The 18848-nt window shown below is 44.9% G+C and overlaps 1 protein-coding gene across 1 annotated transcript in view; it reads right to left on the reverse strand.

Annotated features, from left to right (window-relative positions):
* asic1c (acid-sensing (proton-gated) ion channel 1c) overlaps positions 1 to 18848 on the reverse strand; it is a 57301-nt gene that overhangs the window by 16710 nt on the left and 21743 nt on the right. The window contains exons 2-6 of the mRNA XM_041189327.1: positions 11991 to 12141; positions 9087 to 9214; positions 5780 to 5930; positions 2686 to 2742; positions 118 to 271 (exon numbers count right to left, since the gene is read on the reverse strand). Of these exons, the coding sequence (XP_041045261.1) occupies positions 118 to 271; positions 2686 to 2742; positions 5780 to 5930; positions 9087 to 9214; positions 11991 to 12141 (641 nt within the window). The remainder of the gene's footprint in view (positions 1 to 117; positions 272 to 2685; positions 2743 to 5779; positions 5931 to 9086; positions 9215 to 11990; positions 12142 to 18848) is intronic.

Consider the following 18848-nt stretch of genomic DNA (forward strand, 5'->3'; position numbering starts at 1 on the left):
CCTCCCTCTCCCATCCCTCTACCCTCCCTCTCCCATCCCCCCCTCTATCCTCCCCCACCCCCTCTCTCTGCTGCTTCCCTCCCAGTTATTGGAATTAATGCTTTCCCAAATGCTCACATTATGTATTGCTCCGTTCTATTAAATTTTTTGGCGAGGAATTTTGCAGAGGCTTTGCTGGGAATCTTCACCATGGAAATCTCCTTCCCGAATCGGGTAACGTTACAGGGAGTTTCACACATACAGTAACTACTGTCCTGCTCCACAAGAAACTCTGAAATACAGGAACAGACAGGGAGGGAGAGAGGATGGGGGAAGTGAGAGAGGGATGAAGGGAGAGAAAGAGAGAGTTGTGAGAAAAAATAGGTGAGGGATAGAAACAGATAAAGTGGGAAATAGCGAGATCCAAAGAGGAATGGGAAAAGAGAAAGAGATATATATAGAGAGAAGGAGGGATGTAGAGAGTGACAGAGAGAGCAAGATAGAAATGCAGAAAGACAGAACGAGGGAGATGGCGACAGAGAGAATGATAGAGGGATGGAGTTAAAAAGATGGGGAAGGAGAGAGAAAAAATAAACAGGAGGTGAGGAATTGGGAGGTAATTAATTGGGAAAGGCAGACTTGAATGTGGAGAAAGAAGGATTATGGTTATTCAACTTACAATAACTTCATCTCTCCATCCACAGCTGCGTTCGGTGGTTTGAGTTCAGTGTGCTCAGGACCAGCAAAGCCAGTCCTCATGAGGCCGAGAGATTGGAGGACAGGGTGAGAGATGCAAAATGTTTTGGGAGGAGGATGTTTAATTTTGGGGGGGAAGGGTGTTTGGTTTTAGGGGAAGGGTGTTTGGTTTTGGGGGAAGGGTGTTTGGTTTTGGGAGAAGGTGTTTCGTTTGGGGGGGGAAGGGGTTTGGTTTTGGGGAGGGTAGAGTTTGGGGGGAGGGTTTTGGGTTGGGGGGGGGTTGGGTTTGGGGGGAGGTTTTTGGGTTGGCGGGGGAGGGTGCTGGGTTTGGGGGGAGGGTTTTTGGTTTGGGGAGGGTGGGATTTGGGGGTCGGGTGCTTGGTTTTGAGGGGGAGGGTGGAGTTTGGGGTAGGGTGTTTGGTTTTGAGGGGGAGGGTGGAGTTTGGGGTAGGGTGTTTGGGTTTTGAGGGGGAGGGTGGGGTTTGTGGGAGGGTGTTTGGTTTGGGGAGGGTGGGGTTTGGGGGTAAGGTGTTTGGTTTTGAGGGGGAGGGTAGGGTTTGGGGGTAGGGTGTTGGGTTTGGGGGGAGGGTGGGTTTTGTGGGAAGGTGGGTTTTGGGTGGAGAGTATTTGGTTTGGTTTTTGGTGAGGGGCTTTGCTGAATGATACTGGCAGTTGTTTAATCTCCTGCATATTTCACTCTAGAGGCCGTTCTTCATCAGTGAACCCAAATAATTCAACTGTGGAGACATCACAGCTGAGCTCAAACTTATCCTCACCTCTCAGCATGCTGATCTACCTCACTCTTGTCTGACTTTGGTGAGGAGAGGTCTGTAAGCTAGTTCACTGGGTCAGAGCTCCTGAATGCCAAAGTACACCCAGAGCCTATCCACCATCTACAAGGCACAAGTCAGGAGTGTGATGGAATACTCCCCACTTGCCTGGATGAGTGCAGCTCCCACAACACTCATTAAGCTTGACACCATTCAGGACAAAGCAGCCCGCTTGATTGGCACCACCTCCACAAACATTCATTCCCTCCACCACCGACGCACAGTAGCAGCAGTGTGTGTACCATCTACAAGATGCACCGCAGGAATTCACCAAGGCTCCTTAGACAGCACCTTCTAAACCCACGACCACTACCACCTAGAAGGACAAGGGCAGCAGACAGATGGGAACAGCACACCTGGAAGTTCCCCTCCAAAGCACTCACCATCCTGATTTGGAAACATATCGCCGTTCCTTCACTGTCGCTGGGTCCAAATCCTGGAACTCTCTCCCTAACAGCACTGTGGGTGTACCTACACCACATGGACTGCAGCGGTTCAAGAAGGCAGCTCACCACCACCTTCTCAAGGGAATTTAGGGATGGGCAATAGATTCTGGCCCAGCCAGCGACGCCCACCTTGTAGGACGAGTTACTTTAAAATCTATGTTGCTGTCTGCATACAGTTCTGGTGTTGCTGTAGTGAACATTCTTGTTTTAACCAATCCTGGATTGTAATCCTGAGTTGACTGTCACTCTGTGAATAACAGACATGGAGCTTAAGGACATCTGAGGTCACCAAACTCAACCCATGTCTCCAGGATTGGTCCCTGAGTCAGTCCGATCAGGATTGTCCTGGGTCCACTCTCAGCAGAGAACGGGACCACAGCTGGAATCTGGATTCGTGGATTGAGGAGAGATCCCAGATTTCTCTGGATTCTCGAGGAATGAGAGACTAATGTCCAGGAGAGAAAAATTTTCCGTGAATGGTTTATAAAAATATTGGTGGTTGGAGACTGCTGGAGACTGATGGTCCAATTAAATAGGGAAGAGTCTGTTCAATTTCTGATTGGCTGTGGAACGTGGGACACTATGAGGATGGAAGTGGTGGGTGACCAATGGTGGGAGGGCATGGGGCGGGGCTGTAGGGGTGAAAGGTCAGGATGTGAAACGTGAAGGATTCAGTACCAACCAGAATCAGCAACAGCCACTGTGAGGAGACATTGACAGCCATGAGGACTTACCCAAGGCTGGGTCAGCACAGTCCTTGTATTGTTCTGGTGTGCAGACATCAGCGTTCCCTGCATGTGAGAGAGAGAGAGAGAGAGAGAGATGAGGAATTTAATCACTCTTCAGAGAATCTCAGCCAAATCAAAGCACCCAGAAAATTAACTCCCAGCAAAACCCTGCGGATGCTGGAAATCTGAAATGAGCACAGAAAATGCTGGACAAACGCAGCAGGTCTGGTAGCATCTGTGGAAAGAGAAACAGAGTTAACGTTCCAGCTCTGTGACTTTTCATCGGGACACCTGTTTTGGTATTTCCAGCTGTACAGGAGGGAACACTCTCTGAACACAAACCCAGATCCCTCAACACCGACAGTGTTTACTTATATAGATCCTTTAATGTAGAGAAATCCTCAAGGTATTTCACAGGTGTGTTATTAACGAAAATTTGACACGGAACCACATGAATAGATGGTCGGACAGGGAGTTTGGAGTGGGGGGGGTCGTGGTTGGGGGTGGTGGAAGTGCCTGAGTGCCTGTTAGGTTGGTCGGGGAGGAAGATATTGGACTGACCACTGGGTGTGTCAGGGTTGGAGGGAGTTGGGGGTAAGGATGATATCGGAGTAACTACTGGGTGAATCACAGAATTGTAGAGTGCAGAAGGAGGCCATTCAGCCCGTCATGTCTGCACCAGCTCTCCAAATGAGCAATTCACCTTGTGCCATTCCCCTGACTTCTCCCTGTAACCCTGCACGTTCTTCCTTTTCAGATAACTGTCTAATTCCCTTTTGAACCTGCCTCCACCACACTCTCTGGCAGTGTTTTCAAACCCCAACCACTCGCTGGGTGAAAGTTTCTCCTCGTCTCATTTCTGTTTCTTTTACCAATTATTTTAAATCTGTCCCCTTTTCTTCTCGATCCTTTGACGAGTCAGAATAGTGTCTCCTTATCTACTCTGTCCAGACCCCTCATTATTTTGAATTCCCCTATCACATCTCCTCTCAACCTTCTCTTCTCCAAGTAAAACAGTCCCAATTTCTCCAATCTATCTTCATAACCGATTTCTCATTAGTAGAACTATTCTCCGTAAATCTATTCTGCATTCTCCCCACTATCTTCACATTCTTCCTAAAGTGCGGTGCCCAGAACTGGACGCAATACTCCAGCTGAGGCTGAGCTAATGTCCTATTCATGTTCAACTTAATCTCCTTGCTCTTGTACTCTGTTCCCCTATTAATAAAACCCAGGATACTGTATGCTTTATTAACCGTGCTCTCAACCTGTCCTGTCACCTTCAATGACTTATGCACATATACACCCAGGTCCCTCTGCTCCTGCACCCCCTTTAGAGTTGTACCCTTTATTTTATACTGTTTCTCCATGTTCTTCCTACCAAAATGCAGCAAGCAATTAGGAAGGCTAATGGAATGCTAGTCTTTATCGCAAGAGGGTTTGAGTACAGGAGTAGTGAAGTCTTGCTTCAATTGTATAGAAGCTTGGTTAGACCGCACCTGGAGTACTGTGTGCAGTTTTGGTCCCCTTACCTCAGAAAGGATATTACTGCCATAGAGGGAGTGCAATGAAGGGTCACCAGACTTGTTCCAGGGATAGCAGAACTGTCCTATGGAGAGAGATTGGGGAAACTGGGCCTGTTTTCTCTAGAGTTTTGAAAAATGAGAGGTGATCTCATTGAAACCTACAAAATACTTAAAGGGACAGACAGGGTAGATGCAGGTTAGATGTTTCCCCTGGTTGGGGAGTCTAGAACCAAGGAACACAATTTCAAAATAAGGGGGAAGCCACTTAGGACTGAGGTGATGAGAAATATTTTGACTCAGGTTGTGAATCTTTGGAATTCTCTACCCCAGGGGGCTGTGGAATCTCAGTCACTGAGTATGTTTAAAGTAGAGATTGACAGATTTCTAAATACCAATGATGTAATGGAATATGGGGATAGTGTGGGAAAAAGACATTGAAGTGGATGATCTGCCATGATTGTATTGACTGGTGGAGCAGGCTTGACGGGCTGAATGGCCCACTCCTGCTCCTATGTTCCTATGGATCACTTCACATTTCTCTGCGTTGAACTTCATCTGCCACCTACCCTTCCAACACTTGTCTATGTCCCTTTGACATTCGACACTATCCTCCTGACAGTTCAGAATGCTTTGTATCATCTGCAAATTTTGAAATTGTCCCCTGCACACGAAGATCTAGCTCATTTATATATATCAGGAAAAGCAAGGGCCCCTATACTGACCCCTGGGGAACTCCACTCCAAACCTTCCTCCAGCCCGAAAAATATCCATTAACCATTACTCTCTGTTTCCTGTCAGTCAACCAATTCTGTATCCATGTTGCTACTGTCCCTTTTAATCCGTGAGTTATAACTTTGCTCACAAGGCTGTTGTGTGACACTGCATTGAACACCTTTTGGAAGTCTATGTACACCACATCAGCAGCATTTCCCTTATCAACCCTCTCTGTCACCTCTTCAAAACACTCCAGCAAGTTAAGTGAAACATGATTATCCCTAGAGGAATCCATGCTGGCTTTCCTTAATTAACCCACATTTGTCCATGTGACTAATACATTTCCAGAAGTTTCCTCACCATCGAAGTTAAACTGATTGGCCTGTAGTTGCTGGGCTTATCTTTACCACCTTTTTTGAACAAGGGTGTAATGTTTGCAATTCCCTGATCCTCTGGCACCACCTCCTGAGTCTCGGGAAGACTGAAAAATTATGTCCAGTGCCCCCACAATTTCCACTCTCACTTCCCTCACTATCCTTGGATGCATCTCATCCAGTCCCGGTGCTTTATCAACTTTAAGTACAGACAACCTATTCAATACCCCCTCCTTATCAATCTTAAACCCTTCTAGTGTCTGAATTACCTCCTCTTTCACCATGGCTTGGGGAGTGCCTTCCTCCTTGGTAAAGACCTAACGGAGATCTGTAAAATTATGAAAAGATTTCAATAGGGGAGACGTAGAGAAGCAGTTTTCACTTGTAGGGCAAGACCAGAACTAGAAGTCAGAAATAAGGCAGTCACTCGTAAATCCAATCAAGGTGACCTGTCTCTCTCTCTCTCTCTCTCTCTCTGGATCTTACCTGGCATGTGCACCATGCGACAGTTGCAATTCTCCACAAGGTACCGTGTCTCACAGTCGATCCTGCATGCTGTGATACTGTAGGTGCTGAAGAAGCCGGAGTTTATGTTCGACATCCGGCAGTCACCCCAGGGTGGAGGAAGATACATGATCTGGAAGGACAGAGAGAGAGAGAGAGAGAGACTGAGAATTTCCTCACTACATCTGTCCCGCCAGGGTCTTTGTTATACTTCAATTACTGAGCATGTTTAGAAATCAACTGTCCATTTTTACCCATCGATATTTCCAAATATCAAACTTCATTTTTCAGAAATTATTTTCCTTCCACCTTTTGCTGCACTTTTCTCTCCTGAAGAGCTTCCCTGTGACCCCTGAGCCCTTTGACCCCTGGGACCCTTGACCTCTGAATGTCCTGCTCCCAGAGCTCTTGATCTTCGACATTAATCTTGACGTGTCAGGCAGATATAATAATTTTCATAATGTTATACTGTACAGTAGAGTAATGGTGGGGTCTGTGTCTATGTATCTGTCTGTGTGTGTGTGTGGGACTTAACTGAATTAAAGGCAGCTGGATTTGAAATGTTAAGTGGGTAAACATGGGGGAAGTTTTAGAATGTGAGGTATGAAGGGAACATTTGCATTTTTAAATAAACCAGAAGAGCTTGAATTCAAAAGAGGGGGTGAAATGTTTCACCTGGCGAGGAGAAGTTAAGAAACAGTGTGTTTATTTTTCCTAAAGATTACTGGTAAAATTGGTACTATGATAGATTTTTATTATTAGAGAGATAAAGTCTAAAGACACATTGAAACAATGGGAATTTGCATTCAAAGGGGAAAATATGTATAAAGGAGAGAAGGCTGTGTGTAAGGGCAAGCATTCTATGATCCAATACAAGTGTGAAAAACCTTCAGCATCTAAGCCTCAAACTGCTGGCTACAAGGAACTGAAGCTGAGAAAAATTCACTTTGAATTAGACTATGCAGGGTATTGTGTGTTACTTTGCCCGGGGCTTTTAAAATCTGTGTGTCTTACTGTTGCCTTAACAAAAGTGTAACTGGGAGTTAGATTGATTAGGGGATTTGGGAGTTATCATGGTAATAATTTGTTGATGTATGTATGTCCTTAAAATCATTTCTTCTACTAATAAAGGTATAATTTATTTTTGTAAGACTCTGGCCTTATTACTACTGAATTCAAGACATGCATCTTGAAATATATACAAATTTCAAAACAGTTGTGACAGTTGTTTCAAGTTTCCTTTGGGATTTGAGCAGCTCAGCATTTACCATCGGTTGTGCCATAACAGAAATCAGGGGGGATGGTGGTGTAGTAGTAATGTCACTGGACTGCTATTCCGAGAGGCCCAGGGAAATGCTCTGGACATGGATTCAAATCGCATCATGGTAACTGGTAGAATTTAAATTCAAGTAATAAATCGGGAATTGAAAGCTAGACTCAGTAATGGTGAAACTATCATCAATTGTTGTAAAAATCCATCTGGTTCACTAATGCCCTTTAGGGAAGGAAATCTGCCTTCCTTACCTGGTCTGGCCTACATGTGACCAACAGCAATATGGTTGACTCTTACCTGCCCTCTAAAGTAAGTTCAAGGGCAATTAGGGATGGGGAACAAATGCTGGCCTTGCCAGCGATGCCCACATCCCATAAAAGATTTTAAAAAAATCATTGACCTTCAAAGATTTGACTCCAGTAGAGGTTTGACATCAAACAATTTAGTGGATTATCTTTCCTTGTGCCTTCTCTGTAAAATTACATCGGATATGTAACACAGAAACAGGCCATTCGGCCCAACCAGTCCATGCTGGGGTTTATGCTTCTCTCGAGCCTCCTCCCATCTTTCCTCATCAAAATCTAACTTGAATTTTGCTGCCAAGGGAGACATGTTGCTGAAGCTTTTTGTCTTGCACTCATCAAGACAAACCGAAGAATACCAGAATAACAGAAGAATTTCAAACAATCACAACAATTTATACTCCAGGAGAAAAGGGTGCTGATTGGTTGGCAAGTCAACTCTGATTGGCCAAGGCATTGCCATGGAGAAAGCAATGAAGATTTCTCAGCTCCCCAAGCAAAAACACACAAGGCTTGAGCATATTCCTCTTGTTTGCAGAGAATGGGTACCTGTGTATGAATGAATGTTGCATCTAGCAAGTATAAATGAGTTGCGTTATGAGATTGACTAATTATCTTAATTTGTTTGTTCGTGTGGTTATTTGTGCACTCAGGATTGTTCAGCGAGTGCTGTCCAATCCTGGAATGACCTCTAACAATAGATCAACCCACGATTGCAAAACCCAAAACAGAACACCAACTCCCTCCCAACGCCCCATCCCTGGAAGCTGTCCCTTACCAGTTGAGGCCTCAGAGGCAAGCCCAAACATGTCCTCACCTCTCAGCATCTGATTTTCCTCACTCTTGTTCGACGTTGTTGAGGAGGGGGCCTGTGAGCATGCTCACTGGGACAGCCTTCCTAAACACCAAAGTACACCCAAGCCTGAGAGATAATGTCTCACTCCACATCAATGGGTCAAAACCCTGAAACCGCCTCCCTAACACCACCACCTGGAAGTTCCCCCTTCAGGGGGCACCGCACAGATTCATTAGAATGATCCCAGGGATGAAAGTGTTAAATTGTGATAACAGATTGCACAGACTAGACTTGTATTCCCTCGAGTATAGAAGATTAAGGGGTGATCTAATCGAGGGGTTTAAGGTCATTAAAGGATACAATAGGGTCGATAGAGAGAAACTATTTCCTCTATCAGTGGAATCCAGAACAAGGGTGTGGAATCTTAAAATTTGAGCCAGGATGTTCAGGGGTGATGTCAGGAAGCACTTCTTCACACAAAGGGGAGTGGAAACCTCTTCCCCAAAGAGCTGTTGAGGCCGGAGGTCAATTGGAAGCTTCAAAACTGGGATTGATAGATTTTTGTTGGGTAAGGGGATTAAGGGTTGCAGAACCGAGGTGGGTAAATGGAGCTAAGGTCAAATCAGCCATGATGTAATTGAACGGCGGAGCAGGCTCGAGGGGCTGAATGGCCTCCTCCTGTTCCTGTTGATTGTTCTTACGTTGAGAAAACAGATTGAACCCTTAACCCACTGTGAAGAGAGGCGCCATGTTTCTAGCAGCCATTCAGCTGCTGTCAGCTCTGGACAAGACGTCGTTGCCTCTGTCAGATTGTTGTTGGACTGAGAGTTGCGAAATGGAAGGTAGTACGGTCACACAGTGACGTGGTTTCTCGTTAGCCCTCACTCTGTCATGCAGAAAACACGATTGGTACGTTACCCGCTGTTCCTGTGTGGACACAAAAGTCTGAAAACCTGGAGCAACCCCAAACCCCAACTCGTGAATATACGGAGGCTCATCCTGCGTGTGGATCTGAATCTTCAAACCAGCTTCAAAGGAAGTTTCTTCTGTGAGTTGGATTGTCAGATTGAGGGAGAGAGAGAGAGAGAGAGAAAAGACATCAATTAATAATAATCTGCTGCTGAAACCCTCACCCATGCCTTTGTTACCTCCAGACCTGACTATTTCAATCCTCTCCAAGTTTCCCTCCGTAAACCTGAGCTCATCCAAAATTCTGCTGCCTGCGTCCTAACTTGCACCAAGTCCCGATCCCGCGTCAGCCCTGTGCCTGCTGACCCACACAAAAAACTTGGCAGATGGAATCTAATGTGGGAAAGTGTGAGGTTATGCACTTTGGCAGGAAGAATAGAGGAGTTGAATATTATTTAAATGGAGAAAGATTGCAGAAAGCTGCAGCACAGAGGGATTTGGGGGTCCTCATGCATGAATCCCAAAAAGCTAGAATGCAAGTCCAACAGGTAATAGGGAAGGCAAATGGAATGTTGGCCTTTACTTCAAAGGGAATGGAGTATAAAATTAGGGAAGTCTTTCGAAAACTTCAAAAGGCACTAGTTAGACCACACCTAGAATACTGTGAACAATTTTGGTTCCCTTATCTCAGGAAAGATATACTGGCATTGAAGGCAGTCCAGAGAATGTTCACGAGGTTGATCCGGGGAATGGATGCAAGTTGTTGCTCTTTTATCGCAATAGGAACTTCGAAAGTCACTTCACAGGAATGGTTATCAAATTAACTTTGAAACCGAGACACACGAGGAGATATTAGAACCAATAATTAACGTCAATTGCACCCCCTGACCCCTGGACAGTCTCCCCCAGCATTCCCACATTCTCATCCTGTGCCCACCCCCCCCCACCCACAAATCTCAACCCCCCCCTTCCCGATTGGCAGCGCTGTCTCCAAGGGCTCTACCCTCTCCCATTGGCTTTCCTGCTGACCCAGCCTCTCACTCTGACTAGCTGCCAGATGGGAAACAAAGGGAAGAAATGACCATGAGCTCCTGATGTTCAGCATGAGACCATAAGATGTAGGAGCAGGAGTAGGCCATTCAGCCCATCGAGTCTGCACTGCCATTCAATGAGACCATGGCTGATCTGATAATCCTCAACTCCACACCCACATTGTATTTTTTTCTTTCAATTTGATACTGTCCTTAACTTCCTTTGTTAACCATGGTTGGTTTATCCCCTTCCCAGAATCCTTCTTCCTCACTGGGGTATATCTTTGTTGTGAGTCATGAACTATTTTCTTAAATGTCTGCTATTGTTCATCAGCCGTCTTTTCTGCTAAACTCCTTTCCCAGTCCACTCCAGCCAACTCTGCCCTCATTCCTTATTTAACCCTCCCTTCCTGTCACACTCTGGGTATCATTACCTAAAGAGTTACCCTGCAAGGCTGCCATGTAATTACCCTTATTTCAGTTTAGCACAGTTGTTTCGACCCAAGATCTCACTCTCAAACTTAATGCTAAATTCTACCATGATATGGTCACTGTTTCCAAGGGGGTCTTTTACTCTGAGATCATTTATTAAACCGGCCTCATTACAGAATAGCAGATCGAAAATAGCCTGATCCCTGGTTAGATCCACAACATATTGTTCTAAGAAACTGTCCCAAATATACTCTATGGATTCTTGCTCGTGGCTACCTCTGCCAATTTGATTTTCCCAATCTTCATGAAGATTAAAGTCACTCATGATTAATGCACTGCCTTTTTTACATGCCCTCGTTATCTCCTGATTTATTCTCTGTCCTACAGCATAGCTACTGTTCGGGGGCCTATAGACTACTCCCACCAGTGTCTTCTTCCTCTTGTTATTTCTTATCTCCATCCATATGGATTCTACATCTTCCGATCCAAGATCATTTCATACTTATTCCATCTCGTACTAACAAGGCTACCCCACCACCCTTTCCTCCCTGCCTGTGCTTTTGAAAAGTCACATACCCCTGAATAATTAATTCCCAGCTTTGATCATCTTGTAACCATGTCTCTGTAATGACTATATAATCATGCCCATTAACTTCTATTTGTGCCATTAATTCATTTAGTTTGTTCTGAATACTATGTGCATTTAAGTAAAGAGCCATTCCTTTATCCTTTATATCATTTTTTCCCCCTTGACCCTATTTGCTGCTGTTTTTTATATTTGTACACTCTGTTACTTCCTGTCACTCTTGGGGTATCATTATCTAAGTAGCTGCCCTGCAATGCTGCCATGCCCTGTTGTTTTGTAAACCTATGTATCCCCTCTCCAGAACCCTTCCCCCCATTTAGTTTAAAGCCCTCTCTACAGCCCTGTTTATTCAATTTGCCAGGACACTGGTCCCAGCACGGGTTCAGGTGAAGTCAGTCCCACTGGGACAGTCTCCCTTCTACCCCAGCAGGAGTTTGTGTCCCAGGGATTTCCAGGCATCACCCACTTCCTCCACCCCACACTCTCCCTCCCTTCCTCACCTTCCTCCTCGCCCTGCTTCCTCATCCTACACTCCCTTCCCTTCCCCACCCTCTCCCCATACTCTGCCTTTCACTCCACTAACACTACCCACTCACTCTTGCCCCCTTTCCTGGCCTTCCTCCTCCCGCACTCCCACCCCTTCCCCATTCTCCACTTCCACCCCCCCTCCACACTTCACCCCTCCCTCACTTCCTCTCACTCCCTTTCCTACCCACACACTCCTTCCCCCTCACCTCTCCCCCTCATCTCCTTGCTCTCATGTTCTCTCACCCACCCCCTACCCTCCCCACACTCCCCCTCCTTCCCCCTCCCCCATTTCTCTGGTGCACATGATGTTCTTGTCTCTCTGCCTCTCTTTCTCACCTGTCTTGTCCCACACGGGCAGGTACTCATCCTGCTGGATGTCCAGCATCACCTCCAGCCCGTTCCCTGTGCCACCTTTCATTGTCGTCAGCAGAGGTTTCCCGTCTTTCCCGGAGTTGAAGGTGTAACATTTCCCATAACGAGTGAAAATCTGGACAGAGAGGGAGATAAACGAGAATGATGGGAACAGCAGAAATATGGAGCTGATTGGCTCTAATTTATTTGAGTTTTACTATTATCCTGCAGGAGAAAAGGATAATGATTGGTTGGCAAGTGGACTCTGATTGGCCAAGGCGTTGCCATGACAATAGCAATGGGGAACTTCTGGCTCTGCAAGGCACAAGACTTGAAAATATTCCTTTTATTTACAGAGAACGGGTCTCTAGTTTGAATGTGTGTTATTTCTAGCAGGTATAAATGAGCTCGATTGATTATCTTCAATGTTAGTGTCGTTATCAGCGCACTCTGGATTGTTCAGTGAGTGCTGTCCAATTGCAGAATCACATCCAGCAGTAGACGTTTTGTTTTGGGTTTTGCGAGTGCGGGATCATTGAGTACAGTCTGTAATCTGACTATTACGAACAAATGAAGGAACATGCTGTTTGATTCGATCAGCCAATCACTGGGATGTACGGCCTACTTACCTGGCATCACACTGACGCTGAAATTCATACATGACATTGCTCAATTGTGTGGTGGGTAGAATGTCTTTTTGGACTGATGGTAGCATCCCGTTAGTAGAAAATACCACTCGTGTCACCGCTGCATAGTAGCAACGTGAAACGGCTAGCTTAACCTGTACAAATATTTGAGATACTTTGCCTTCCCAGGGTAATTTGAGATAGACTGGGCACTATTCTGGTCCAAAACTGGTGGCCTTAAACCCATGTGTGAGTTTGCACGATATATAGCAAGCAATGATCTGATCAGGATAAACTGAATCTGCATGTAAGAACTTCCTTGAACACCTTTATGGGCTCCGTCCAAGACTCAGATTCTCCTTTAAAATGGAGCTAATGAACACCCCTTCCTCGATCTGCTCATTGAGATATCTGCTCATGGGTTCTTTACTACTGTCTACCTCAAGTCTACCTTTACTGGTCAGTCTACACGTTGAGATTCCTACAGTTCCACGCAGTCTAAGATTGGTCTTATCGGTAATGTCCTAAACAGGGCCCGAGCCATTTGCTGACTGTGTAAGCTTGGTGCTGAGATAGGGTCATCAACGACATCCTGCAGATCCCCGAACCAACATCACAAACGGCTTATCCAGTCATCTGAAACAGTGAAACAATTACAGAAGGAGGCCTACTACCCTTCCAGGCAGTGAGTCTCTCACCCCACTACTCTCTGGGTGAAAGAATTGACTCCTCAACTCCCCTCTGATCCGTCCACTAATTGTTTTAAATCTCTGCTCCCTGGTTATTGACCTGAGAACGGTGCACAGTTTTGATCCCCTTACCAAAGGAAAGATATGCTTGCCCTAGAGGGAGTGCAACGGAGACTCACTAGATTAAATCCTGGGATGGAGGGATTGTCCTACCAGGGAAGATTAAACAGACTGGGCCTGTATTCTCTGGAGTTTAGAGGAACGAGAGGTGATCTCATTCAAACTTACAAAATTCTTACAGGGCTCGACAGGGCAGATGTAGGAAGGATGTTTCACCTGGCTCGGGGGCGGTGGGGGGAGGGGGGGTGGTCTGTGGGGGGTTGGGGGGGTGGGGGGGGGGATCTGTGGGGGGTTGGGGGGGTTGGGGATGGGTGGGGAGTGGCGGGGGTGTTGGGTGGGGTGTCTACACCAGGGGACACAGCCTCAGCATAAGGGGCAGGTCATTTAAGATTGAGATGAGGAGGAATTTCTTCACCCAGAGGGTGGTGAATCTTTGGAATTCTCTGTCCCAAAAGGCTGTGGGGGCTCAGCCATTTTGAGTATGTTCACGACTGTAATCGATGGATTTTTACATTTTAAAAACATCCAGGGACACGGGGATAGTGCAGGGAAATAGTGTTGAAGTGGAAGATCGGCCATGATCTCATTGGATAGCACAGCAGGCTGGAAGGTCTGAATGGCCTGGTGTTCTCATGTTCTCTGTGCAATGGAAATACCTCTTCCTATCCACTCTATCTAGACCCCGTCTGATTTTATTCACCTCAACCCTCACCCCCATGTAACAAAGAAAACAACTCTGGCCGATCCAATCCTAATTAAAATGCTCCAGTCCCGGCAACACCCTTCGTATAACTTCTCTGTAAGTTCTCTGCTGCAGCCGCATCCTTCCTGTAATGTAGTGACCGGAACTGTACACAGTATTCTACCTGTAGTTAACGGAACTGTACACAGTATTCTACCTGTAGTTAACAGAACTGTACGCAGTATTCTACCTGTAGTTAACAGAACTGTACGCAGTATTCTACCTGTAGTTAACAGAACTGTACGCAGTATTCTACCTGTAGTTAACAGAACTGTACGCAGTATTCTACCTGTAGTTAACAGATCTATACACAGTATTCTACCTGTAGTTAACAGAACTATACACAGTATTCTACCTGTAGTTAACAGAACTGTACACAGTTCCCTAGCTGTGGTTAACAGAACTGTACACAGTATTCTACCTGTAGTTAACAGAACTGTACACAGTATTCTACCTGTAGTTAACAGAACTGTACACAGTATTCTACCTACAGTTAACAGAACTGTACGCAGTATTCTACCTGTAGTTAACAGAACTGTACGCAGTATTCTACCTGTAGTTAACAGAACTGTACACAGTATTCTACCTGTAGTTAACAGAACTGTACACAGTTCCCTAGCTGTGGTTAACAGAACTGTACGCAGTATTCTACCTGTAGTTAACAGAACTGTATGCAGTATTCTACCTGTAGTTAACAGAACTGTACACAGTATTCTACCTGTGGTTAACAGAACTGTACACAGTATTCTACCTGTAGTTAACAGAACTGTACACAGTATTCTACCTGTAGTTAACAGAACTGTACACAGTATTCTACCTACTGTTAACAGAACTGTACACAGTATTCTACCTACAGTTAACAGAACTGTACACAGTTCCCTATCTGTGGTTAACAGAACTGTACACAGTTCCCTAGCTGTGGTTAACAGAACTGTGCACAGTATTCTACCTGTGGTTAACAGAACTGTACACAGTATTCTACCTGTAGTTAACAGAACTGTACACAGTATTCTACCTGTAGTTAACAGAACTGTACACAGTATTCTACCTGTGGTTAACAGAACTGTACACAGTATTCTACCTGTAGTTAACAGAACTGTACACAGTATTCTACCTGTAGTTAACAGAACTGTACACAGTTCCCTAGCTGTGGTTAACAGAACTGTACTCAGTATTCTACCTGTAGTTAACAGAACTGTACACAGTATTCTACCTGTAGTTAACAGCACTGTACACAGTTCCCTAGCTGTGGTTAACAGAACTGTACACAGTATTCTACTTGTGTTTAACAGAACTGTACACAGTATTCTACCTGTAGTTAACAGAACTGTACACAGTATTCTACCTGTAGTTAACAGAACTGGACACAGTATTCTATCTGTAGTTAACAGAACTGTACTCAGTATTCTACCTGTAGTTAACAGAACTGTACACAGTATTCTACTTGTGTTTAACAGAACTGTACACAGTATTCTACCTGTAGTTAACAGAACTGTACACAGTATTCTACCTGTAGTTAACAGAACTGTACACAGTTCCCTAGCTGTGGTTAACAGAACTGTACACAGTATTCTACCTGTAATTAACAGAACTGTACACAGTATTCTACCTGTAGTTAACAGAACTGTACACAGTTCCCTAGCTGTGGTTAACAGAACTGTACACAGTATTCTACCTGTAGTTAACAGAACTGTACACAGTATTCTACCTGTAGTTAACAGAACTGTACACAGTTCCCTAGCTGTGGTTAACAGAACTGTACACAGTATTCTACCTGTAGTTAACAGAACTGTACACAGTATTCTACCTGTAGTTAACAGAACTGTACACAGTTCCCTGGCTGTGGTTAACAGAACTGTACACAGTATTCTACTTGTAGTTAACAGAACTGTACACAGTTCCCTGGCTGTAGTTAACAGAACTGTACACAGTATTCTACCTGTAGTTAACAGAACTGTACACAGTTCCCTAGCTGTGGTTAACAGAACTGTACACAGTATTCTATCTGTAGTTAACAGAACTGTACACAGTATTCTACCTGTAGTTAACAGAACTGTACACAGTTCCCTGGCTGTGGTTAACAGAACTGTACACAGTATTCTACCTGTAGTTAACAGAACTGTACACAGTTCCCTAGCTGTGGCCTAACTAGTGTTTTATATAATTCTAGAGAACCTCCTGGCTCTTATGCTCTAGGTCTCAGTTAATAAAGGAAAGTTTCCCGTCTGCCTTCTTAACCACCTTACTTACCTGTCCTGCTACCTTCAGGGATCTGTGAACATTCACTCCAAGGTCACTTACTTCCTCTACACTTCTCAGTATCCTCCCAGTTATTGTCAAATCCTTTGCCTTGTTTGTCCTCCCCAAATGCATCACCTCACACTTCTCCAGATTGAATTCCATTTGCTACTTCTCTGCTCACCCGACCAGTCCATTGATATCCTCCTGCATTTTACCGCTATCCTCTTCACTATCAACCACACGCATCAGCTGCAAACTTCTTAATCGAGCCCCCTACGTATAAGTTTAGATCGTTGATATATGCCACAAACAGCAAGGGAGCCTTACAGAAGCCCATTGGATCAGCCTTCCAGTCACAAAAACACCCTTCAACCACAACCCCTCCTATCACTGAGCCAATTTTGGATCCGATTTGCCACTTTCTCTGGGGCTCCATGAGCTTTTAATTTTCTGGCCGTTCTGCCACGTTGGACTTTGTCAAACGCCCTGTAAAAATCCACATGGACTACATCCAGGACTCTGCCCTCATTGGCCCTCCCTGTCAGCTGCTCAAGAATGTTGGTCCGACATGACCACAACTCTGTCCTGACTGCCTTGGATTAATCTGTGTCTGTCTGAGTGATGATTGATAATGTGGCTCATTTTTTTTACAATAATTTGCCCCCCATCACCAAGATCAGACCGACTGACCTGTGGTTTCTCGGTCCATCCATTCATCCCGCTTCAAACAACGATTGTCCTGTTGCTGTTTGTGGGATCCTGCTGTGCATAAATTGGCTGCCACATTTCCTACACTGCAACGAGTGACTACATTTCAGGTGTATTTCATTGGCTGGAAAGCGTTCAGTAACCCTCTGTGAAATTTGCTGCAGAAATGCACACCTCTCTCTCTCGGCCTGAGGTGTAACTTCCACCGTACGTGCCAGGGTTGTGAGCTGATAACAGTGCCGCAAGGAGACCTCAGTGAACGACAGGATTAACAGCCAATCTCACTGGTAATACATGAAGGATTGGAATCGAGAAATGATGGAGATGGAAACTGGCTGAATTCGAGTCAAGTCAGAGGCAGCATGAGAAGTAAGAAATGGAAAGGGCATTGGGCTGAGAGAATAAAGAGACAGAAAGGAAAGATAACAACTCTTATAAGAAACACTAACAATTAAAAAACCTCTACCCACAACCTACCGCCTGCACGGATGAGACTGAAGCAGTTTAAATTGTTCCCCTTCCGGGTAGGAAATTAATTAACATTGCATTAACAATGATCAAAGGTTAAAAGTGTACTTCCGCTGTTAATCACCAGCCCTAACTTTCTGAGCTAAATTTAATGGGTAATTAATATGCAAATGCAGTAAACCCTCAAAAATAACAGGAAAGCTAAGGGCAAGATGACATTTATATGAGGCAAACAGCAAGCGACATAAATTTCATATGAACATGTGAATTAGGAGCAGGATTAGGCCACTCGGCCCCTCGAGTCTGCTCCACCATTCACTTAGATCATGGCTGATCTGATTGTGACCTTAACCCCACATTCCTGCCTACCCCGATAACCTTTCACCCCGTTGTTAATCAAGAATCTATCTAGCTCAGCCTTAAAAATATTCAAAGACTCTGCTTCCACTGCCTTTTGAGGAAGCGAGTTCCAGAGACTCACCACCCTCTCACTCTGGATCCCTGTAGCTCGGAACTTGCTTTTGTTGCATACATTAATAACGGTGTATGTCATTCACACACCATTCATTTCCCAGTAAGATTCGGCCTGATATTTGTTTTCAAGATGGAAACTCAATTTCCTCACTTTTTAATATATCGGATTACGTTGAACGGGTAATAAACACAGCAAGGAATCACTTTGCTTAATCTGCTGTTGGGGATTAAATCTGCTCACAGTCCAGTGAGCAAATGAAGCTTTTAATCGAATCTTTACTCTGACAGCAGCTGTATATAATATTGGATATAAGATTACACCCAAAGTTTGCAGCATTTACTGAGTTAACTATTGCATTGCCTCTGGAAGGGCCCAGTTTCAATCCCGGGTCCCTACTGGGAGGTGGGGGTTGGGGGCGGAAGCACCATCCGTGGCTATAGAAGGAAGTTCAGGATGGGGTCAAATTGAAAGGACTGGTGGACAATGCTGTGAAGATTAGTGGAAGGCTGGAAGGTTGGGAGCATTTTAGAAACCGGCAAAGGATGACTAAAAAATTAATAAAGAGGGAGAAATTGGAGTCTGAGTAAAAACTAGCGAGAAACATAAAAACAGACAGTAAGAGCTTCTACCCGTATATCAAAAGGGAACAAAAGTAGCTAAAGTGAGCTTTAGCTCACCATTCTTTGAAGATAGAAAGAACATGTACACATATTGCACCTGTTTCAGCTAAAAAAATAAGTTACAGCCATTCGCTGATTCATTCCTCAGGGCAAT

Source organism: Carcharodon carcharias, chromosome 6 (genome assembly GCF_017639515.1).
Source record: "Carcharodon carcharias isolate sCarCar2 chromosome 6, sCarCar2.pri, whole genome shotgun sequence".
NCBI lineage: Eukaryota > Metazoa > Chordata > Chondrichthyes > Lamniformes > Lamnidae > Carcharodon > Carcharodon carcharias.